The sequence below is a fragment of the Bubalus kerabau genome, chromosome 16 (assembly GCF_029407905.1).
Source record: "Bubalus kerabau isolate K-KA32 ecotype Philippines breed swamp buffalo chromosome 16, PCC_UOA_SB_1v2, whole genome shotgun sequence".
Lineage (NCBI taxonomy): Eukaryota > Metazoa > Chordata > Mammalia > Artiodactyla > Bovidae > Bubalus > Bubalus kerabau.
This window is the reverse complement of record NC_073639.1, coordinates 65,336,163-65,360,458: the sequence shown is the minus strand read 5'-3', so window position 1 is coordinate 65,360,458 and position 24,296 is coordinate 65,336,163. Positions and strand designations below refer to the sequence as shown.

The 24,296-nt window shown below is 47.1% G+C and overlaps 1 protein-coding gene across 1 annotated transcript; it reads left to right on the top strand.

Moving 5' to 3' along the window:
• The first annotated feature begins 59 nt into the window (after nucleotides 1–59).
• IQCD (IQ motif containing D) lies at nucleotides 60–22,677 on the top strand. The gene is made up of 5 exons (XM_055549823.1): nucleotides 60–240; nucleotides 13,139–13,953; nucleotides 16,780–17,013; nucleotides 20,611–20,682; nucleotides 22,253–22,677. Exons 2-5 carry the CDS (start codon nucleotides 13,225–13,227, stop codon nucleotides 22,553–22,555), a joined length of 1,338 nt encoding a protein of 445 aa, XP_055405798.1. The 5' UTR covers nucleotides 60–240; nucleotides 13,139–13,224; the 3' UTR covers nucleotides 22,556–22,677.
• The last annotated feature ends 1,619 nt before the right edge of the window (nucleotides 22,678–24,296 follow it).

Here is a 24,296-nt window from a genome sequence, read left to right as displayed (position 1 = left end):
TCGTTCAGCTTAATCCTGAGGGACGCCCGGCTCTTCCAATTGGTGGAGAGTTAGACACACCGTGTTTCTGATTGGTCAGTTCTCAGGAGACGGACCAAACCGAGGGGAATAAGGAATCGAATGGTGAAAAGGAAAGTTAATCAGACACCGAGTCCCGCCTTCTGAGATTGATGGGTAACCTAGCAACGCAGGAACAGCTGTAGTAACCAAGGACAGAAAAACCTAAAGACCACCGAGCAGGTGAGTGATCATGTGGAGAAGGGCTGGAGATGATGGGGAGATGTTGAATGGGATCTAGTCCTCTATCTTTTGACTGTCTGAGGAATCAGCATCCCGTTTCCTCCTCCCCCCACCGCATTCCCGTCCCCATCTCAGGACCCTGATCTCCAGCCCCTGCCTCAGTCTGGACCTCCCTCTCGACCTTCTGCAAAGACGACTGGGCATCCTCTTTGGTGTCTCTGCCTCTACTCTGCCCCTCCTCTTGTCCACTTCATGTTTCCACTTCCTCATCCGTAAAACGTGGATGATACTAGTCAAGTGGAATCACACCAAAGTTAAACTACTTTCAAGTCATACATAGGTGACTTGGGGGTGAGAGAGTAGTTTTATAAGTCCCCTACCATTCCATCAACAGCTTATACATCCCAAGGTGAGCGTGAAATGAAAGTCAGTGTTTGAATTATGTACTTTTGTACCAATGTTGGCCTTTTATGCTATAATAACTTTAGACCTTAACTTCCATCGCTGTCCTTAAAATATAATTTCATTTACATACTCAAGAGAAAGGGTTTGTTGCAAGGATTAACTAAAACAAAGTAGAATAGTGGTCACCAGGGGCTGGGGGAGTGGGAAACGGGCAGTTATTACTTAATAGGTACAGAGTTTCAATTTGGGATGATGAAAAAGTTCTGGAAGGCAGATGGTGGTGATGGTTGCATATAGATATGAATGTAACAATTTAATGCCACTGGATTTAAAATGGTTACAGTGGTAAACTTTATGTTGCCTGCATGCTTGCTCAGTTGCTTCAATCGAACTCAGTCTCTTCAGTTATGTCTTGACTCTGCAAACCCTTGGATGGTAGCCCGCCAGGCTCCTCTATCCATAAGATTTTCCAGGCAAGAATACCTGAGTGGATTGGCATTCCCTCGTCTAGGGAATCTTCCCAACCCAGGACTCCAACCTGGTCTTCTGCACTGAAGGTGGATTATTTACCTCTGAGCTTATGTATATTTTAACACAATAATAATTTTTCAAAACAACTATAAAGCAAGACAAAACCATCTATTGCTAAATTAGCACTCTGAAAATCAGCCAAAGGCATACAACAAACTGAGAGCTTTTATTCATAAAACCACCGAACTTCAAGTTTGTTCTGTACTTACCTGGGACTTCTTGATTTCCCCATACTCAGTTCTATCTGGCGTAATAGTTCAACCAGGGCGGGTAGCCCCCTGAAAGACAAGAGCTTCACTGTCGCTGTCTGATGGGGCTCACTTGATTTGGAGGACTTTTGGCTAAAGTAGCAATCTTGGTGGGACGAGAACGGGGAATGCCAGCAGGTGTAGCAGTCCAAGGTTGTAGTTCTATTTGGTGCCAACAGTGGACTGAAAACTTGGAGTTCTGGGGAATGGGGCATCCATGCGGAACCGGATGAGCTCTGTGTCTTGCCTTGACTGACTAGAGGTTATGCGCATATGCAGCAGAGACCTGCTCAGGCCCAAGCGACTTAGAAATGCTTGGCTGTTGGAGCCTGTGTAGACAGGTGTACTGAATGCATAGTATACTTGCCATCCAAGAATAGAAGCCTTACTGGTTCAAAGTTTGAGCACAACCCCTGACTGATTTTTGGCTGAATATTAAACTATATGGATACATAGGTGACCCCTAGGAAGCCAAGTTTTAAAATAAAAATGTGCAAAAAAAAAAAAAAATTAAGCAGAGATATCAGTAGCTGCACACTGTGAAGGAGACTGACTTGACAGATTTAGTCCAGCAAGTAAATTACCAAACGCCCAAGCGAAACAAAAACAGCAATCATTAGGGAAAAAAATACTGTGTTGCTACCAAAAAAAAAAAATTCTTCCAAAAAAAAAAAAATTCTTCCAAGATTTCCAGTGTTCAGTAAAAATTGTGAGATGTGTGTAAATATACTCAGGGAAAAAAAGCAGTCAACAGAAACAGTCTCTATGTGTCCCCAGATGTTGGTTTCAGCAGACAAAGACTTCAAAGAAGCTATTGTAAATACGATAAAAAAACTAAAGGAAACCATGTTTAAATAATTGAAAGAAGACAAGATAACAATGACTCATCAAATAGAAAATATTTAGTATCCCAGAATGCTGCTGCTACTGCTGCTAAGTCACTTCAGTCGTGTCCGACTCTGTGTGACCCCATAGATGGCAGCCCACCAGGCTCCCCCACCCCTGGGATTCTCCAGGCAAGAACACTGGAGTGGGTTGCCATTTCCTTCTCCAATGCACGAAAGTGAAAAGTGAAAGTGAAGTCGCTCAGTCGTGTCCAACTCTTAGCGACTCCATGGACCGCAGCCTACCAGGCTCCTCCATCCATGGGATTTTCCAGGCAAGAGTACTGGAGTGGGGTGCCATTGCCTTCTCCGACAGATTATGATAAATTAAGATGTACATTATAATCCCTAAATCTCATCCTCTGTCGTCCCCTTCTCCTCCTGCCCCCAATCCCTCCCAGCATCAAAGTCTTTTCCAGTGAGTCAACTCTTAGCATGAGGTGGCCAAAGTACTGGAGTTTCAGCTTTAGCATCATTCCTTCCAAAGAAATCCCAGGGCTGATCTCCTTCAGAATGGACTGGTTGGATCTCCTTGCAAGTCCAAGGGACTCTCAAGAGTCTTCTCCAACACCACAGTTCAAAAGCATCAATTCTTCGGTGCTTAGCCTTCTTCACAGTGCAACTCTCACATCCACACATGACCACAGGAAAAACCATAGCCTTGACTAGACGAACCTTTGTTGGCAAAGTAATGTCTCTGCTTTTGCATATGCTATCTAGGTTGGTCATAACTTTCCTTCCAAGGAGTAAGCGTCTTTTAATTTCATGGCTGCAGTCACCATCTGCAGTGATTTTGGACCCCCCAAAAATAAAGTCAGTCACTGTTTCCATCATTTCCCCATCTGTTTGCCATGAAGTGATGGGACCAGATACCATGATCTTCGTTTTCTGAATGTTGAGCTTTAAGCCAAGTTTTTCACTCTCCACTTTCACTTTCATCAAGAGGCTTTTTAGTTCCTCTTCTCTTTCTGCCATAAGGGTGGTGTCATCTGCATATCTGAGGTTATTGATATTTCTCCCAGCAATCTTGATTCCAGCTTGTGTTTCTTCCAGTCCAGCGTTTCTCATGATGTACTCTGCATATAAGTTAAATAAGCAGGGTGACAATATACAGACTTGACATACTCCTTTTCCTATTTGGAACCAGTCTGTTGTTCCATGTCCAGTTCTAACTGTTGCTTCCTGACCTGCATACAGATTTCTCAAGAGGCAGGTCAGGTGGTCTGGTATTTCCATCTCTTTCAGAATTTTCCACATTTTATTGTGATCCACACAGTCAAAGGCTTTGGCATAGTCAATAAAGCAGAAATAGATGTTTTTCTGAAACTCGCTTGCTTTTTCCATGATCCAGCAGATGTTGGCAATTTGATCTCTGGAATAATTTAATGTAAATTATTAAATGGAAAAAAACACTCCAATCAAAACAGAGGTTGCCAGACTAAATTTTAAAAATGAGACTGGGGAGCTCCTTGGCAGTCCTGTGATTAGGACTCAGTGCTTTCACTGCCAAAGGTGCAGGTTCAATCCCCGGTCAGGGAACTATGCTGTGCGGCACAGTCAAAAAAAAGAGAAAGAAATGCTTCAAAATAAATAAATACATAAGTGAGACTGAAATATATTCTGCCTACAAGAAATTCATCTTAGATTAAAAGACACAGAAAATAAAAAAAAGTTGGATTCCATGCAAACAGTAACCATAAGAAAGCTGGAAAGGCTAAACTGCTATCAGACAAAATTGACTTTAAGACAAAAAGAAAATATTACTAGAACAAATAGGGACCATTTGATATTGATAGGAAGGCTAATATACCGGGAAGATATAGCTGGACTGACCAAGAAAATAAAAGGCACAAATTGCCAAAATGAGAACTATAGAAACTTAAAGAATTATAAGGAATATGATGAAAAACTTCATACCAAAAAAATAAGACAACTTAGATAAAATGAATGAATTCCTCAGTTCAGTTCAGTCGCTCAGTTGTGTCTGACTCTTTTCAACCCCATGGACTGCAGCATGCCAGGCCTCCCTGTCCATCACCAACTCCCAGAGTTTACCCAAACTCATCTCCATTGAGTTGGTGATGCCATCCAACCATCTCATCCTCTGTCATCCCCTTCTTCTTCCACCTTCAATCTTTCCCGGCATCAGGGTCTTTTCAAATGAGTCAGCTCTTCGAATCAGGTGGCCAAAATATTGGAGTTTCAGCTTCAACATCAGTTCTTCCAATGAACACTCAGGACTAGAAAGGCAAATTGTTAAAATTGACCCAAGAAGAAAGAGAAAATTTGAATAGACCTATAACGAGTAAACAGATTGAATTAGAAATAGTCTTCCAGAATTCCCTGGCAGTCCAGTGGTTAAGACTTGGCGCTTTCACTGCTGTGGGCTCAGGTTTGATCCCTGGTTGGGAAACTAAGATCCCACCAGCTAGACAGGGCAGCCACAAAAAAAAAAAAAAAAAAAAGAATTAAGAACTGAGTCTTTTCTCCCTACTCAATTGCTAAATTCCCCGCCTCTACATACTTCCCTTTTTCCCTGGGAGAAAATAGCTCTGGGCAGTGAGGCCAATGTATAACCTAGTGCCTCCCTCAACATACAATAATCATAATCACTCCACTTGAGAGATCTTTTAACCCTCCAAAGGGCCTTCCCATCTGTTAAACCATCCTTCCTCAACCCAGTTCCCATTTGATTGCTGTGACAAGTGTGTGTTCCCACGTGCAAAAGAGATAAGGGACTTGCCCAGACGGATTCCAAGAGCCTCTGGCAGGGGAGGATGCTGCACCCAGGGCTCCTAAGACCCAGCTGGTGAATTTGATCTTGATTCTGTAACTGATGGTGGTTTGAGATGGCACCAAGATCAGCTCATCAGACAGAGTGGGCAAGGCATGAGCAAGCCTTCCTTTGAATCTGGATAGAGCACTGGACGTAGCATATGGGAGGGCAAGAGTTTTTTGGGGGAGCCAGGCCACTCTGGTCCAAACCAGTGGTTCTCAACGAGGAGCACCCCGCACCCACCCCACAGGAACACTGGGCAATGTCTGGAGATATTGCATCTCCAACTGATGGGCGCTAACAGCGAAAGAAGGATGCTACTGGCATCAAGTGGGTAGAGGCCAGGAATGACGCTAAACATCCTGCAACACACAGGACAGCCTCCACAACAATTATCTGACCCCAAATGACAATAGCGTGGAGACTGAAAAACTCTGTTCTACACTGGTATTTTCACACAAGTGCTACACACACACACACACACACACACACACACACACACACCTACCTTTTCCCTTCAAGCCCTAGTTAGTGGAACTGAAAGCAAAAGGGATTAAAAATCAAGATCATTTGAAATACAGAACATCAGAGGAAATTATCTCTTTGGCCTTAGCTTTCAAATAATGGCACACATTATTTGTCCTGTCTGACTCTTTTTTGATCCCCTGGACTGTAGCCCACCAGGCTCTTCTGTCTATGGAACTTTCCAGGCAAGAATACTGGAGTGGGTTGCCATTTCTTCCAAGAAATATTTCCAACCCAGGAACTGAACCTGCAAATCTGGCATCTCCTGCATTCACAGGCAGATTCTTTACCACTGAGCCACCTGGGAAGACCCTAGCAGCAGGTTATATCTGATGGCTAATCAAATGCCTTTAACATAAAAGCTTTTGGATGCAGGTTGTTTTCTTTTAACCACAAGCCAGACAAAGAAATACATTTTCCTCCTCAACCTGGCACACAGCACAAGCCTGTTTAAATACAAAAGGATCCTTACTACATGCAGTGTGCTCTGATATTTTCTATTTCATTTATTTTTAATGCTAGTCTCAACAACCAAACTGATTCCACCATTCACTAAAGGGTCACAGTTTTAAAAAGACTCTTCTGCAACATCTGTCAGTCAGGAAAAGTCAGTGTTTTGCATCTGATAAGACTATGATTTAAATGTATACATATATTTAAGTGGGGGAAGTCTATTTTAGAAAAATCCAAATTCACTGCTAAGAAATTCTTCCTTCTGTCTGAAACAACCAAAGTGATACTATCCACAGTTGCAGAGAACCAGAAATAAACACTTTGACAGCTACATTGCCAAAAGAGGAATTAAAAATTGTGATGAATTAATTTATAAGGGGGAAGAGCCTAGAAAATGGTGAGTGGTTTAAGTGGTCTCTGTCTTCCTCCATTACTTACAGAAAGTCGTGAATAATGCAGAAGCCTGCATAATTAAAAACAGAAATAGTAAAAAGGAGTAGAAAAATGGATCCATGTTAGCTGTTTATAAAACTTTCTGTGCAAAAACAAATATATATTATTTTAAGAAAAAACACACATTCTGTTTTAAGAAGTATTCAAATGTCAATATTAAATCATATCATTTTGGAAGTCCACCTAAAAGCCCAACATGATTGAGTCCGGACTTCATGTCATGCTCACAACAGTTTTATCAAGCGTGGCGTCTGTTACTGTCCCCATGTCACAGGTGAAAGTGAAACTCTAGCTCAGTCATGTTTGACTCTTTGTCACCCCATGGACCATAAACCTGCCAGGCTCCTCTGTCCATGGAATTCTCCAGGCAAGAATACTGGAGTGGGTTGCCATTTCCTTCTCCAGGGGATCTTCCCAACCCAGGAATTGAACCCAGATCGCCTACATTGCAGGTGGACTCTTCACCATCTGAGCCACCAGGGAATGTCACAGGTGAGGAAGCCAAAGATGCTCAGAGACATTAATAGACTTACCTAAAGCCACGGAGCAAGGAAGTGGTGATCCCTTAGGACTGAACTTCAAATTCGTCTAACATGGGAACCCCCAAACTTAATCACCATGCAGTGGGCTCATTTTTTCCTGTTCAGATTCAGAGATAAGGGCCCAGAAGGTTAAGTGAATTTGCTCAGGGCTATAGCCATGGCCAGTAGCCATAGAGAGTTATTCATTATAAACCTAACCAGCAGCTTGGAAATCTGTCCCACGGAGCGCATTCCGTCCCAACCTCAGACGCTATTCAGAGCCCTCTGTCTCCAAGGCCCAGGGTAACACTGGAGCCTGCGGTCACAGAGCCATCTCCACCGATGAGATTCAGTCTGTTTCTACCGCCAATGTTCACGGCTCCACCTCCAGCCCAGGAATCTTCTGCAAGCCAGAAGCCATCCAGGGAACACAGGTTCTCAAAAAGGACAAGAGAGAACTGAGTAATCCTTCAAAAGTGGCCATAGGGGGACTTTCCCATGGCTGAGAGACTAAACAACAACAATAGCATTCTGGTTTCAGACTCATCTTGCCTGGGTCCCACTATCTAGCTGGAGTGAAATAACATCAGGAGGTAGACATTGTTCTCTTCTGTTTAATGAGTTGAAACAAATTTTCCAGTTACAGCAGAGCTATAAAGTTTCCTTTTTAATGAGAAGTACTTAAGAATGAAAGTGTACTTAAAGAAAATAACTGAGTTGATAATAGCACAGCCTGGTCTAGAGATCTGGTAGAAGTCATAAAGCTGACATTCCAATGAGAGGGATTTGGGCGACACTGAGTTGGAACCAGCCGTCATGAAGGTATCTCTTGTTACCCATCACTGTGGCATCAAGCTGACCTGTGGGCCCCGTCTCATCATCAGTTACATGGTGCGTCTTTGTAATTCGCCCATAATACCTGTCTCTTGAGAAACCTGTATGCGGGTCAGGAAGCAACAGTCAGAACCCTCTATGGAACAACTGACTGGTTCAGAATTGAGAAAGGAGTACCACAAGGCTGTTGTCACCCTGTTTATTTAACTTATACGCAGAGCACATGCGAAATGCCAGGCTGGATGAATCACAAGCTAGAATCAAGATTGCCAGGAGAAATATCAATAACCTCAGACATGCAGATGATACCACTCTAATGGCAGAAAGTGTTGATATCTGGCAGAAAACAACAAAATTCTGTAAAGCAATTATCCTTCAATTAAAAATAAATTAATTTTTAAAAACTTAAAAAAAAAGAAAATGAAGAGGAACTAAAGTGCCTCTTGATCCGGGTAAAGGAGGAGAGTGAAAAAGCCGGCTTAAAACTCAATATTAAAAAAACTAAGATCATGGCATCTGGTCCCATCACTTCATGGCAGATAGAAGGGGAAAAGGTGGAAGCAGTGACAGATATCCTCTTCTTGGGCTCTAAAATCACTGCAGACGGTACTCCAGCCATGAAATTAGAAGACCATTGCTTCTTGGCAGGAAAGCTTTGACAAATCTAGATAATGTATTAAAAAGCAAAGATATCACTTTGCCAACAGAAGTCTGTATAGTCAAGGCTATGGTTTTTCCAGCAGTCATGTATAGATATGAGAGCTAGACAGTAAAGAAGGCAGAGCACCAAGGAATTGATGTTTTTGAATTGTAGTGCTGGAGAAGACTCTTGAGAGTCCCTTGAACTACATGAAGATCAAACAAGTCAATCCTAAAGGAAATCAACTCTGAATATTCATTGAAAGGACTGATGCTGAAGCTGAAGCTCCAATACTTTGACCACCTGATGTGAAGAGTTGACTCATTGGAAAAGACCCTGATGCTGAGTAAGATTGAAGGCAGGAGGAGAAGGGGACGACAGAGGATGAGATAGTTGGATGGCTTCACTGAGTCAATGGACATGAACTTTGGCAACCTCCGGGAGATGGTGAGGGACAGGGAAGCCTGGCATACTGCAGCCCATGGGGGTCTCGAACAGTCGAACATGACTTGGCAACTGAATAACAGCAGCAACAACAAAAATTTCCAAAGTATATGAATACTTGACTCCAAAATATAAAAACCAATGAGAGGTGATTCAAAGCTTGCCCTAAAATGATTTAGTCTGTCTCCTTCACCTGCTTTTTTTTTTTTTTTGGCACTCAGCTTGTAGGATCTTAGTTCCCTGACCACTTATCAAACCCAGGCCCCTCAACACTGGACTGCCAAGGAGTTCCTAAGAGTGAGTTAGTATTTAAATGGCATTCCTTAAAATGAGATGCCCCTCATACCCACCCACACCCACACCCAGACACACACAAACACCCTGTCTCTCTCTCTCTCAAGTTTGTTTTTTCACATCCTTTGACTTTGCCATGGACTAGCGCTGGATTTGAGGGTACTTGTAGGTGCTGGACTTTCTTCTCCTTTTTCTCCCCAGGGGGAAACATACATAATTTACCTCAAACCCTTTTTTTTTTAAACTCCAAAATGTTCCGAGAGGGAATGTAATACAACATCCAACAAGCCCATTTGAATGAAAACGAGGTATAATTTGCATGATAAAGATATATTTCCATTTATAAAGTTCAGCAACAGAATTAATGACAAATAAAGGGATGATCCAATTAAAGTCCCTCCTCCATTAATAGCAGTGCTTCACTCTCGGGGCAGGAATCTTAAAAGGAGAGGCTTGCGTTGAAGAGATTTAAATATTAAGGTTGGTAGCATTAAAAAGGACATGAAGTGATCACATTAGAATTCAAGGAAAAGAGATTCTCCAGTGATTTTTGTCATCAGAAGTCAGATGCATTTCCCCCAGTCCCAGTTCCACTGGCTTTTTCTTGTTCACCCAAATGAGCTGTCAGGAACTGATGGGCGTCATCATAATCAAAGAAAACAAGTTTGCCCTTTAAAGCAAAAGAGGTAATTTGGCTGAAAGAAAATGGGAACATTTTCAACACTGCATTCAATGCCGCACTCTTAAAAACTTTGAGCATTCTGATTTATGCATGAGAGCTTTGGGGGACAATGGGGAGACGTGCCTTCGTGAAACATTTTGTTCACATCCATCCTGTGGCTGTGCAGATTTCCTTCATCCCCAGAGAGGCTGAGGAAGCTCCACAGCCATCCCTAAAATGTTATTTTCAGGAGAAGCCTGAAGCAACTCACAAGATTTATTAAGGCGCAGGAAGCAGGTGGGAATCAAAGAGATGCAAGATAGAGCACCTCCCTCTCGGTCCAGTGCACGGGACATGGGTTCAAAACCAGGTCGGATCCCACATGCTGCATGGAATGCAGCCAAAAAAAAAACCAAAACAGTGAGAGAGAGAGAGGATTGAACGTCTAGATACCTCCTTTTCAGCAAAGCAAAGAGTAAACAGAAAGAAGTGGAGGGAATCCAAGAAACGAGAAACACCTAAAGGGCCAAAGAATAGGAAGAAGGGCAGCCAGATCAGGCGCTAAGCAACTGACAACACAACTTCATTCTTTCCTTCTATAGTTGCTGAACTTTCACGTGTGCCTGTTCCATATCCCAAACTAGGTTATAAACTCTGGGAGGACAAGAAATACCTTGCATCTTTTTTTTAATATCCCTGGGGCCTCAATAAATACCCAAATGGGTGACTGCCCAGACTATCTTTCTGGCCGGGAACAGCAGCAGATGTAAGCAGACCAGTTAAAGAACTCTTTAATCATGAAGCGAGCACCGCCAAGGGCCCTGCTCAGTGGCAGAGAGGCTGCTGAGAAGGAAACAGACTGGGAGCTCTCAAGGGTGAACACAGATAACTGGGTGGTACGTTGGATATGGGAGAGGAGGCAGAGTTCGGGTGGAACTCAGGTGTCTGGCTTGAACAATTCAGGTGGCAGAATTGTTGACCATTCAGACAAGGGGTACTGGATGGACAAGGCGAGGAGTGGAGACGTGGTGGGGTCCATCTTCGACACGGTATGCTGGGAGGTCCAGCCGATCCCGGCCATCTGGATCTCCGGGGAGGGGCAGGGTGGTGGGAGATGCAGACTGGGAAACCACTGAAGTCCTGAACTTTGGATTTCATTTTCCCCCAGATAATAATACTTGTTATTTATCGAGCACTCACAATGCCAGGATCTGTGCCAGAAACTTCCCCTGTGATGATCCCTGTCTAATGACTGAGGAAGCCCAGGCTTAGTGGGATTAAATAGCCAGCCCAGGGTCCCGCAGCGAGGATCTGAAACTCACACGGGGTTGCTGCAAAGCTTAATACTCTTAGCCATCCAGCCATATAGGCCAACACTGATGACTGATTTCTGACTGCCACCATAGGTATTTTTTTTTTCCCCTGAAAGTCTTTTAAACTTTTAATTTTGTAGTAATTATAGATTTACAGAAAAGTAGCAAAGATAGTACAGAGAATTCCCCTGTAACCTTCGTTCAGCTCCCCCAGATGTTAATAACTTACATAACCATGGTTTGTCAAAACTAAGAAATTAAAATTGATACAATGCTAGGAACTAAACTATCAACTTTATTTGGCTATCATCGGTTTTCCCACTAATGTCCTTCTTGTGATTCAGGAGCCACTTCAGTATACACTGTTGCATCTAGCAAAACAGTTTTTCTTTTTTTTTTTAAAGTATTTATTTATTTGGCTGTATCAGGTCTTGGTTGTGACACACAGGATCTTCATCACGACACTCTGGCTTCTCTCTAGCTGTGACATGGGCTGAGTTGCCCCCTTGGCATGTGGGATCTTAGTTCCCTGACCAGGGATTAAACCTGAGTCCCCTGCATTGGAATGCAGATTTTTAACCACTGGACCCCCAGGGAAGTCCTAAAACAGTATTTTTTTTTTTAAATATATAGTTTTAAAGATTGACATATACTTGACTTACAATATTTGTCAGTTTTCAGGCATACAGGACAGTGGTTCAGTTTTATATATATACATATATGTACAACTTTTAAGATTTTTTTCCATTATGTTATTACAAGATATTGAATATAGTTCCCTGTGCTGTACAGTAAATCTTTGTTGTTTATCTATTTTATATACAGTAGTGTGGATCTGTAAATCCCATGCTCCTAATTTATCCCCATCTCCTTCCCCTGTGATAAACGGAAGTTTGTTTTCTATGTCTATGAGTCTGTTTCTGTAGCAAAACAGTTTTCTAAGTAGTGCTTTGAAGTCATCGGTCATCCCCACCCTGATTTTTAAAGTACATTTTTAAAAGCCAATGCAGATACACTGTGCTTGCCCTGGTGCTGTTTGCTCTCAGCACTATTATTTGCTTGTCTCTCTTCTGCTCTGTCTCTGGCTGTCCACCCCTGCTGGCTGCATTGCCCAGGCTCCCTTGTCAGCTGGTTTCCCCCTGAATTCGGTCAAGAGGAGGTGCTGGTGTTAGATTGGAAGGCTGGACGAAGGGAGGAACCAGATTTCCGCCCCTTCTCTCTGCTTTGGGCTGCATTTCCAGCAGAGGCTACAGCTCCCCTGGGGCTACAGTGACTCCTGGACAGGAAATGGCTGTGGCTCCAGCTTCCCCCAGGGAACCCTGATCCCCAGACCCGCCCCTCCTCCTCCTCCTGTGTGGCTTCCGGCCACTGACAATCGCTGGGTGGCTTCCCCTTCCCCTGGTTGGCCACTCAGCTCTTCCATCACCCATGTCACTGGTGTGCGTGCTCAGTCATGTCCGACTCTTTCCAACCCCACGGACTGTAGCCCGCCAGGCTCTTCTGTCTGTGGGGTTCTCCAGGCAAGAATACTGGAATGGGCTGCCATGCCCTTCTCCAGGGGATCTTCCTGACCCAGGGATCTGACCCACGTCTCCTGCTTTGGTAGGCAAATTCTTCACCACTGAGCCACCTGGGAAGCCCAGGGTGTGTTTAAATACTTAGAATGATGTCTGCATTCCTGGTTGGCCCCTGCCTGACACACGTGCCTGAGACCCACCTCCTTATTTGGTCCCCTTACCCTTGGGGCCCTGACACTGTCACGGAGTTAAAAACTGTTTTCCGTGAGAGGTTCTGGGTCAAAGATGCAGAACGTCTAAGATGAACTCTCCACATCAATAGTTTACAGCTGCTGTGGCCATGCCAGCCGTCCCGATGTCAGCGTGACCCTGATGACTGCCTTCTCCTTCCTTTTTCAGGGTGGCCAGACATAATCAAAGCAGGAGGCCCAGGGAGCCTACCCAAGTCTCAATCTCTCAGAGTGTGCAGAGGAGAAGCTCATAAAATGGCTCTGGACGTTCTAACCGTGGCCCCCCTCTATCAAGGTCCTGACATCAACAAAATAAGACTGATAGCCCAGACAACCAAAAAGTCCACCACCCCGCCCAAAGCCCTAACCCCCACCAGGAGCAAACTCACGACCATCGAGACCAAGAGGATCATGTCCGTCCTGGACGAGACCATCCACAAGGTGGAGCTGGTGAGCCTGCTGTCCCATGCGGAGTCAGAGTCCAAGACTTCGGAGGGGATGCTGGGGCCGGACATCGCTAAGGCAGTGAGGGAGCACGAGGACCTCTGCCAGGCCCTCCTGGACCGAGTCAGTTACCTGCAGGAGGAAGAAAGGAAACTGCAGGAGGCGGAAGAGTTCGAGGACGAAGCGTGGTTCCGCGAGCGTCTCGTCGCCATGGACGTGCAGAAATCCCAGCTCCCGCCGCTGATGCAGGAGATCAAAGAATCCACCAAGAACGTCGTGAGACTCCTGCTCAGTAACCCCCAGGCCGCCAGCCTGTTGCAGGCTCAGACCCTGGGCAGGAGCAAGGAAGCCCAGTGTTTTATCGATAGCCTGGTAGAACTCCGAGGTTTCCTGTTTGAGAAGTTACTCACCAGTCCTATGGAAGCCAGAGACAAGATCCAGTTCATCCAGGACATCACCCGACGGAATCGGAGGCACCAAGAGATCATCGACACCCTGGAAAATGAACTGGCCGCCTGTGTGAGGAACAGGAATGCGGAGGTATGAATACACACGGTACTGGTCAGATTACAGCCGGAGCCCCCAGGGAGAGGCCCCACATCTTTTGGCAATTGGGGTTTCTTCCCTCCACGGTTTAAATAGTTGTTTTCATTCATTTGCTCCACAAATATTGTTTTGAGCACTCACCAGGTGCCAGGTCTTACAAATTATGAGTCCACATAGTCCCAGCCTCATGGAGTTCATGGGAGGGAAGGCAGGTCTTAAAGATCTGATTCAATTATGTCTTGAGAAGTACAAGAAAGGGTTAAGTACAAAGTGCTATAAGAGAGTGTTATAGGAAGCCTGAACTTGGAACTCAGAGACATGGAAGCCATGACTTGAAGAATGAGACGGTGTAAACCAGGTGGGTGAAATAGAGAGGGACTTTCCAGTCCAGGGCTGGATAATAAACATTTAAGACTTGCTGAGAGATCACCTTTGAGGCCTATTCAAGGAATGTGATCTTTGTCCTGAGGGCAGGTGAGAGGGGTGGAAGTTCTAGAAGAATTTTTAAGAGGGGAAAAGATAACATGATCCCAACCTAATAACCATCTGGGGACACCTACTGTGTTATTTTATTTTAAAAATTATTTTTGTTCATTTATTTTTGGCGGCCTGAGCTTGGTCTTCGTTGCTGCCTGCGGGCTTTATCTGATTGCAGTGAGCCAGGGCTCTCCTCTATTTGCAGTGAGCCAGCTTCTCATTGTGGTGGCTTCTCTTGTGAAGAACAAACTCCAGAGCATAGGCTGGGAAGTTGTGGCACTCGGGCTCAGCTGCCCCACAGCATGTGGGATCTTCCCAGACCAGGGATCAAACACATGTCCCCTGACTTGGCAGGCTGATTCTTTACCACTGGACCACCAGGGAAGTCCTGTGTGTTATTTTTTTACATACATTTTCTCACCAACATCTTACAAAGTCCCTGGAGGTGATGTATAAGTATAGGTTTAGCTGCTAAAACAAAGAGACCCCAAATAATAGGGGCTTAGTCAAGCTGGAGACGGATTTCTGTTTAACAGAGAGCTGGCATGGAAGTTCTGCTTCGTAAACTTGTCAGGGGCCCAGGTTCCTTCTGGCTGGCTTCTCTGACATCCTTCACACAAGACTTCAAACCATGGACCCAAGAGGATGTTCCAGCTTCCCCTAGTCATGTTGTTATTGGTCCAGCCAGCAGGAAAGAGGAAAGCAGAGAAGGGGGCTTTGACCTGCTCTTTCGGGCCACCAACTGGAAGCAGTTCTTAGCCAATGCTGGAGATGCGGCCATGGGGTCGCTATGAGTCGGACACGACTGAGCGACTTCACTTTCACTTTTCACTTTCATGCACTGGAGAAGGAAATGGCAACCCACTCCAGTGTTCTTGCCTGGAGAATCCCAGGGACAGGGGAGCTGGTGGGCTGCTGTCTATGGGGTCACACAGAGTCGGACACGACTGAAGCGACTTAGCAACAGCAGAGATGCTGGGAAAGTGGTCTGTAGCTGGGGCCATGCTCCCAGCAAAACATTTTGGTCTATAGCCTTGCCAGGGAGAGCAGGTCCTGGGGGACAGCTGCCACCTTTTCATCGCCCTGTGATAGATGAGAGACCAAGGCCGTTCTCCCTCCCTGGCGCACTGGTTTCCTGACTTGGTCCTGTTTGGCATTCACTAGGGCTTGTTGATGACTACTTGTGTGATGATTTGATTGGGGTCTGGGTCCTCCACAGGAGGACAGGGACCTCATCTCTCTCAGCCCCCTGCTGTGTCCACAGCAGACCTGGCATGAAAAGCAGACATACTAATTATTTGGTGAGTGGAGAGATGACAGGCTCCCGGGAGTTCAGTCATAGGAGGTCACTCAGAGGTTGGAGGGGTGTGACTTAGGGACAGGGACAGGACCCCACCCTGCCAAGTGTCTTTGCTGATCTCATTCAGGTGGTGGAAAACAACTTGGGGCTGCCAAGTTGGACAGATCTGGGTGGGCAAATTTCATTTCTGCCAGGTGGGCAAATTTCATCAGGTCATCGGATCTCAGTGTAAAATGAGGGGGTGACACCAATTAGGCAGGTTTCAGGGGTCCACACGAGAAGCTCTGACTCCTCATAGCATTGCCTGCCTTCAAACCCAGCACCTGAAGGTTGAAGACTTGCCCACAGGATTGGCTTGCCTCAAACCCCCTCCCTAAGCCCACCTGCCACTCCCTGAGTCCAGGAAGTGAGCTCAGACCCACTGTGGGCCCCCTGCCAGCCGCCCCCAAGCCCAAGGCTGCCGGCCTGAGCCAGCCACAGCACCGGTGTGTTCAGAGGGAAACCCTAGAGCTTGTGATCAGCTTTTGGAGCTTGTTTACGAACAGCCCCAACTCCCCCGACCCAACCCTAATTCCTGTTTCAGAACCCACTGAGGGCAGGAGCCAAGCCAGGCCCTCAAGGGGAGAACCAGGTGGCATTCCCCGCGCTGGGCGTTTATCTCACACCTTCATGCATCACGCCAGGTATCTCTACCAACTGGGTACTTCCCATTGCGCCTCAGGCAGGAGCATGGAGCTGTCTCAGGCACGCTGAGCCCTTGGCTCACTCCAGGAAACAGAGGGTGGTGGTCACAGATGTGGGCTCCAGATGGGACAGACCGGGCTTCAAATTCCAGTGAAGCTGTGCAGTCCCAGACAGACTCAACCCCTCTATTTTCCCGTCTCTAGGCAGGCAGTCCCGTCTTCATCCTGGGCCGGGGGTAGGATGGGGAGACATAATAATGCCCCCCACCTCCGAGAGCTGCAGGCACGCCAGCCTCTCTTGCCATGATGACCCACCATGGCGGGCGGTATCCTCGAGAGTCTCTCCTCTTTCCAGTCCAGGTGGAGAAGGAGAACTTTGTGATCCAAGAGCTGAAAAACCACCTGCACCAGGTGCTCAGGTTCTCGGAAAACAGCCTCCTGCGCACCAAGCAGGAGGCAGAGAAGCAGCAGAAGGCGGACTTCCGGGCCTCGCAGGCCAGGGTGGCCACGGTCCAGCAGGAGATCCTGGTGCTGCAGTCGCAGTTCCACAACCTGGTCATGGAGAACCGGGATACAGAGCAGGCGCTGAGGAAGGTGCCCTGGGGAGGCGGGACAGCGCGGGCAGTGGGGCCACCATGGCGGGGGGTGGGGGTGGGCAGAGGAGCCGGGGGGCACTGGGGGCAGAGACATGGGGTCCCACTACATGCCAGCTCTGTGACCTTGAGCAAGCTCCCAAGCTCCTCTGAGCCCGGCAAGGAGGAGGACACCGACCCACCCATCCTGCAAAGGAAATGAAGGCACACAGAAACCTCTGGCAAATCCCTCAGCTCCCTCCAAGCCTTAGTTTCCACATCTTGAAGACGATCACGATTGAATAGGCCTCAATGAGTTATTACAAGAACTAGATGAGATGGGGGGTGGAGAGCTGGTGCCTAGTAGGTGCTCAGTAAGTATCCTTTCTTCATCCGCCTTCTCCCTCATCTCAGCCAGGCCCCAGGCCCCGCAGGCCCCGCAGGCCCTGCAGGCCCCGCAGGCCCCGCAGGCCCTGCAGGCCCCGCAGGCCCCAGTTTGCTGTGGACTCCCTTTCTGCACAAAGGGCACCCTTGCTATCACTTGTCCTCACTTCGCTTTCATTTCACAAGTCTTTGGAGAATCTGCTGGAAGCCCTGGGCCTCTCCCCCATGAAAAGGCACAGGTGCCCCTGCACACAGGGGTGGGCAATTCTTGGGTCACAGGCCCCCTGGAGCCAGCCTGTGCATAGTGCACAAGTTAAGAACTTTTGCACTGTAAGGACTCTTTGCAAGCCCATGGACTGTAGCCCGCCAGGCTCCTCTGTCCATGGGATTCTCCAGGCAAGAATACTGGAGAATACTGTCCATTTCCTTCTCCAGGAGATCTTCCCAACCCAGGATTCAAACCTGGGTCTCCTACATTACAGGCAGATTCTTTACCATCTGAGCTACCAGGGAAGCCCGTAAGAACTAAGGAGCCGATTTTTAAACATTGAGGTGAAATTCACATAACAAAAAAATATAACCATTTTATTCAGTGGCACTTAGTATTCACAGCGTTGTACAACCACAACCTCTCTCTAGTTCCAAAATACTTTCATCACCTCCAAACAAACCTTGTACTCATTAAGCAGTTTCTCACCCACTTCCCTTCCCCCAGCTCCTGGAAACCACTAATCTTCTTTCTGTCTCCTTGGATTTGCCTATTCTGGACTCTTCATGTAAATGGAGTCATAAAATATGTGGTCTTTCTAGCATCTCCTTTTCAAGGTCTGCCCACATAGCATCTGCCAACACTTCACTCCTTTTTATGGCAGAATAATATTGCAGAATTCCAAAGAATAGCAAGGAGAGAAAAGAAAGCCTTCCTCAATGATAAGTGCAAAGAAATAGAGGAAAACAATAGAATGGGAAAGACTAGAGATCTCTTCAAGAAAATTAGAGATACCAAGGGAACATTTCATGCAAAGATGGGCTCAATAAAGGACAGAAATGGTATGGACCTAACAGAAGCAGAAGATATTAAGAAGAGGTGGCAAGAATACACAGAAGAACTGTACAAAAAAGATCTTCATGACCCAGATGATCACAATGGTGTGATCACTAACCTAGAGCCAGACTTCCTGGAATGTGAAGTCAAGTGGGCCTTAGGAAGCATCACTACGAACAAAGCTAGTGGAGGTGATGGAATTCCAGTTGAGCTATTTCAAATCCTGAAAGATGATGCTGTGAAAGTGCTGCACTCAATATGTCAGCAAATCTGGAAAACTTAGCAGTGGCCACAGGACTGGAAAAGGTTAGTTTTCATTCCAATCCCAAAGAAAGGCAATGCCAAAGAATGTTCAAACTACTGCACAATTGTACACATCTCACATGCTAGTAAATTAATGCTCAAAATTCTCCAAGCCAGGCTTCAACAGTATGTGAACTGTGAACTTCCAGATGTTCAAGCTGGTTTTAGAAAGGGCAGAGGAACCAGAGATCAAATTGCCAACATCCACTGGATCATGGAAAAAGCAAGAGAGTTCCAGAAAAACATCTATTTCTGCTTTATGGACTATGCCAAAGCCTTTGACTGTGTGGATCACAATAAACTGTGGAAAATTCTGAAAGAGATGGGAATACCAGACCACCTGACCTGCCTCTTGAGAAACCTGTATGCAGGTCAGGAAGCAACAGTTAGAACTGGATATGGAACAACAGACTAGTTCCAAATAGGGAAAGGAGTACATCAAGGCTGTATATTGTCACCCTGCTTGTTTAACTTACATGCAGAGTACATCATGAGAAACGCTGGGTTGGATGAAGCACAAGCTGGAATTAAGATTGCTGGGAGAAATATCAATAACCTCAGATATGCAGATGACACCACCCTTATGGCAGAAAGTGAAGAGGAACTAAAAAGCCTCTTGATGAAAGTGAAGGAGTAGAGTGAAAAAGTTGGCTTAAAGCTCAACATTCAGAAAACTAAGATCATGGTATCTGGTCCCATCACTTCATGGCAAATAGATGGGGAAATGATGGAAACAGTGACTGACTTTATTTTTGGGGGGTCCAAAATCACTGCAGATGGTGACTGCAGCCATGAAATTAAAAGATGCTTACTCCTTGGAAGGAAAGTTATGACCAACCTAGACAGCATATTAAAAAGCAGAGCCATTACTTTGCCAACAAAGGTCTGTCTAGTCAAGGCTATGGTTTTCCCAGTAGTCATGAATGGAGGTGAGAGTTGGACTATAAAGAAAGCTGAGGTGAAAAATTGATGCTTTTGAACTGTGGTGTTGGAGAAGACTGTTGAGAGTCCCTTGGACTGCAAGGAGATCCAACCAGTCCATCCTAAAGGAGATCAATCCTGATTGTTCAGGAAGGACTGATGTTGAAGCTGAAACTCTAATACTTTGGGCACCTGATGTGAAGAACTGACTCATTGGAAAAGACTCTGATGCTGGGAAAGTTTGAAGGTGGGAGAAGGGGATGACAAAGGATGAGATGGTTGGATGGCATCACAGACTCAATGGAGATGAGTTTGAGTAAACTCTGGGAGTTGGTGATGGAGATGGAGGCTTGGTGTGCTGCAGTCCATGGGGTCGCAAAGAGTTGGACACGACTGAGTGACTGAACTGAACTGAACATTCCATTGTATGTACAGGAGCTGATCTTTTAAAGACAAAATTAGAGCACATTCCTCTGCTGTGTCTAAATCCATGCAACAGTGAGTGTCCCCTCCCCCTTACACTAGAAACCAAACTCCTCCCACTGCAGACCCTCCCTCTGCAGCACAGCTTCTCACTCTGAACTCACTGGGACCATGCTCCCCTGCGGCCATGCCATCCCAGCCACACAGGCTCAGGTGCCTATTCTTTAAACATCACGAGCTTGTTCCCAGCTCAAGGCCTTTGCACTGGCTGCCCCATCTGCCTAGAATGTTCTGGAGCCAGACAGCTGGCTTCAAATCCGAGCTCTAACCACCCATCAGCTCCGTGATCTTGGGTCCAGTGAGTCAGTACTCCTGATTCCGTGCCCTCATCTGTGAAACAGAGAACCTACCTTGTGGTGTGGATTCAAGCAGGCGAGTAGGCGAGGCATGACATACCGCCTGCTGACACAGAGCAGGCTTGGTGCCGTTCATTGTTACTATCAGTCCATCACACAATGATTAATTGAATTTTTTTTTTGTTAGAAAAAATATAAAGTGGAAACGGAAATTGAGAACTGGATCCAGAAATACGATTCGGAGATGAGTGAAAAGCAGGTATTTGTCTGCCTAATTCTGTCTCAAGTGTGTTTCCCAAGATCCTCTAGGAATCACGGTGAGGGGGCAGGGGAAGAGAAGCCCTCGATGGTCCATGGTCTATGCCCAGTTCTGGGCCTCCCCAGAGTGACTTCCCTGTCTCTTCCTTAGGCTCAAGGGTTTGTCTAGCGTGGGACAGTGAGGGGAGCAGTGGCAAAGGAAGGAAATGGAAGCTGCCAGCCACTAAGTGGTTCTTGACACCAGATCCAAAGATCTCAGCTCCATCTAGGGTCAACATCCCAGGCTCCCTGTCCCCTCCTGTTCAGCTCCCTCCAGCAGCCCCACCAGCCAGGACTCATCCGTGCTGGATTCAAGTACGAGTTCACCTCCACCACTTCACTCAGTTACCCAGGAACTTTCTACCAAGTGCTTGAGATGGGCTGGGTGCCAGCCTCCAGCAGTGAAGAAAGTCCCCATTGTCATCTGGAGGTTCTACTCTAGTGGCACTGATGTCACTGTGTGACCTTAAGCAAGGGACTTGACCTTGGATTCTGCGTGTGATCAACATAAGCAGTAACACCCAGGCCGGGACCATGGTGCAGATTCAGTGAGGCTCGGACAACACAGGATCTGGCCTGGAGCAGGTGCTCAGGGGACAGCAGCCTATAAAACAGGGGTGCCCTGAAGCCTCCACGCAGCTCTATGCTGACATCAGTGGCCCAGAGCCCCAACTTTGGGGCCAGGAAGGCCTGGTGAGCATTGGAGAGGACCTCAGCCTCTGAGTGGCCCAATATCAGGTGTGATGTCAAGAGTAGGGCAACTCGGGGTCTGTCTGATCCCCAGTGCTCTAGGAAGGGGAAGACTGGAGGCCGTGCTTATTTCTCTGTTCCCAGTGAGGGTGGTGGGTTAATGATGGCAAAGACAGAGTCCACTTAGCTCTGCCTCCTCTGGAAGTACTTTGCTTCTAATAGATGCTTGGTGGGAAGGAGGGAGGGAGGGAGATAGGTGTGAATTACAGCAGCAGAGGCTGTGGTTAGTTAGAGGTAGGGAAGAACTGTGGGGTTCCGTCATCCGAGGAAGGTCCTCTCTGGGTATCTTTGTGACGCGGGCTAGCGTGATGGCAGCGGCTGGCATTTTTTTAAACGTCCCCACTGTGTGCCTGGCGCCACCATCTAGGACGTTGCATCCAGCCCAACATTTAATCAGGGAAATAGTTCCCACCCCTGCTCCTGGGTTTGGAATCGTCCCCACGTTTCAGATGAGGAAAAAGGGAAGGCTTGGAACAAGGTGAAGCCCCTCAAGACGCGGCCAAGCTGAGATTAGAAGCCCAGTCGGCCCAGCTCACAATGGGTGTTTTCCTCATTCCTGAAATTATTTAAGCTGGGCCTCACACCGCAAGCTGGGGATGGACTGCCATCACCTCTCCCCTTCCCATCCGGGCCTGGGATGCAGACAAGCTTAGCACTGGCAGCCATGGCTGGGGGCGGCAGCACCTGCAGGGAGGCGGGGAGCATGCGCAGCACCCACAAGAGGGTGGAGACGGAGCTCTGAGCCTGGCGATGGCCCACCTGCCCCCTGCCTCTCGCCCCAGGACGAGTACGAGGAGCTGGACATCATCCACAAAGAGGAGCAGCTCCAGCTGGAGGAGCTGAAGAAACGGCACGACGTGCTGGTGGAAGAGTTCTCCCAGATCCAGGCCGAGCGCGAGATCTTGACCAAGAAGAGGCTAGAGGACGAGCAGGAGATGGTGCGCATGGTGCGGGCTGCCACGCTCATCCAGGCCTTGTGGAAGGGCTACCTGGTCCGCTCCATGCTCAAGTCCAAGAAGAAGAAGCGGGGCAAGGGCAAAGGAGAGAAGGAGAAGGGCAAGGGCAAAGGAAAGGGCAAGAAGTAAGTCCTCCCTTTGCGCTCGCCATAATCTAACCTCTCACTCGAGAGCCGGCCTGGGAAGCCCCTGGGATGAGGAGCCCCGTGGTTTATGACTTTAACGCTTTTTCAAAATTAAAAACCATTGTCAAGCACAGCCTACAGATAAACTTCATTTTCCCTGGGGCCCCTGGGTGGTGTGTCCACGCTGCAGATGCTTTGTCCATTGTAGGGGGTGGGGCGGAGAGGCGGTGGGGAACACCCCGGGCTGCACCCCTCTCTCCTGCCCACCCAGGTCCCAGACCAGAAGTTGCCATGACTGCAACGGACGCATCACTGGCCAGGACAGACAGGCCAGGCAAGCAGAGAATTCTTAGAGGGACAGGGAGGGTTTCGGGCTGCCCTCAGTCCCTGCTCTGGGAATTACTTTGTTTACAGCTTCACCCCCATTTAAAACTGTGAAAGCGCAGGGTTAAAGCCCAGCAACCTCACATTGGCCTTAATTGGTATCCGGGGGTGGGGGTGGGGGGTCGAACAATGAATTTTTTAATTCACTTCTGGCATTAAAAAAACAAACAAACAAACAAACAAACAAAAAAAAACCCAGAGGCTATTGCTTAGAAATGGCTTTTCTGGGATTAAAAAAAAAAATCTCAGCATCCAGATAGCTTGGGCCTCCGTCTTCAAAAGATGGGCAGCAGCGTCCCCTATAGATGCCCATAGATGGCAGAGACAGGTTGCCCCAGTCCCCACCACTCCTAAATGTCTTCCAGCCCTCACCACCTCAGTGTCAGCTGCCTCTTTTCATCATACTTGGGCAGTCGCTTCCTTTTTTTTAGTATAGTTTGGAGGAAAGAGGTACTTGTGGCCAATGTCTGTTAAAACGTAGGGGGAGGGGATGGAGGCAAATGAGAGTTTCAAGTAAAACTGAGGAGGGTACTAATTCTGTTAAGAGTTCTAGGAAATTTAAACATCTATGTGTAAAATGCTGTGTTTGTGCTGAGAGTGCAGCTTGCTGGCTTCCTTCATGGCCCACCCAACTTGCGTAGGCATCTGTACATGCGCCCCTGCTCCTTGTCACCGTTGGCTCCTCCCACAGTTCCCCAGGAGTGTTTGCGCATCTTTTCCCCCAGCGTAGAGGTATAGAACCCAAGATGTGGCCTCAGCTGGCCTGTCTGGAATATCTGTGCTTCCTGGAGGCGCATCATGGGAAAATGGGGACAAGGAGAGGCCCGAAGCCTGGCCTCCACCATACCCACTGGGATGCTGCGATTCTGGGTGCAACTCCATTAGGGCAAAGGCTTTGCTGTTCTTCCTAAGGGGCCTGACCCAGGACAGTGCAGAGCAGGGAAGGATGGGCCCTGACCAGTTAGGGCTCCATCTTGAATGCTCTCCAGGTGCCATGTGTAACTTTGTGTTCTTACTGGATCCCTCAATTTGGCAAAGTCCAATAATTGTGGATTTTGCTTTTTGTTTTTAAGAGCTTTGGTGCTGTAGTTCAGTCGCTAAGTCGTGTCCAACTCTTTGTGACCCCATGGACTGCAGCACGTCAGGCTTCCCTGTCCATCACCAACTCCTGAAGCTTGCTCAAACTCATGTCCATTGAGTAGGTGATGCCACCCAACCAACTCACCCTCCATTGCTCCCTTCTCTTGCCTTCAGTCTTTCCCAGCATCAGGGTCTTTTCCAATGAGTCAGCTCTTCGTATCAGGTGGACAAAGCATTGGAGTTCCAACTTCAACATTAGTCCTTCCAATGAATAGTCAGGA

Excerpts from the sequence above, each read along its gene's own strand:
- IQCD (XM_055549823.1), top strand. The coding sequence starts at position 13,225 with ATGGCTCTGGACGTTCTAACCGTGGCCCCCCTCTATCAAGGTCCTGAC. Across the intron at positions 13,954-16,779 it reads TGAGGAACAGGAATGCGGAG|GTGGAGAAGGAGAACTTTGT; the intron begins GTATGAATACAC and ends TTTCCAGTCCAG. Across the intron at positions 20,683-22,252 it reads CGGAGATGAGTGAAAAGCAG|GACGAGTACGAGGAGCTGGA; the intron begins GTATTTGTCTGC and ends CTCTCGCCCCAG.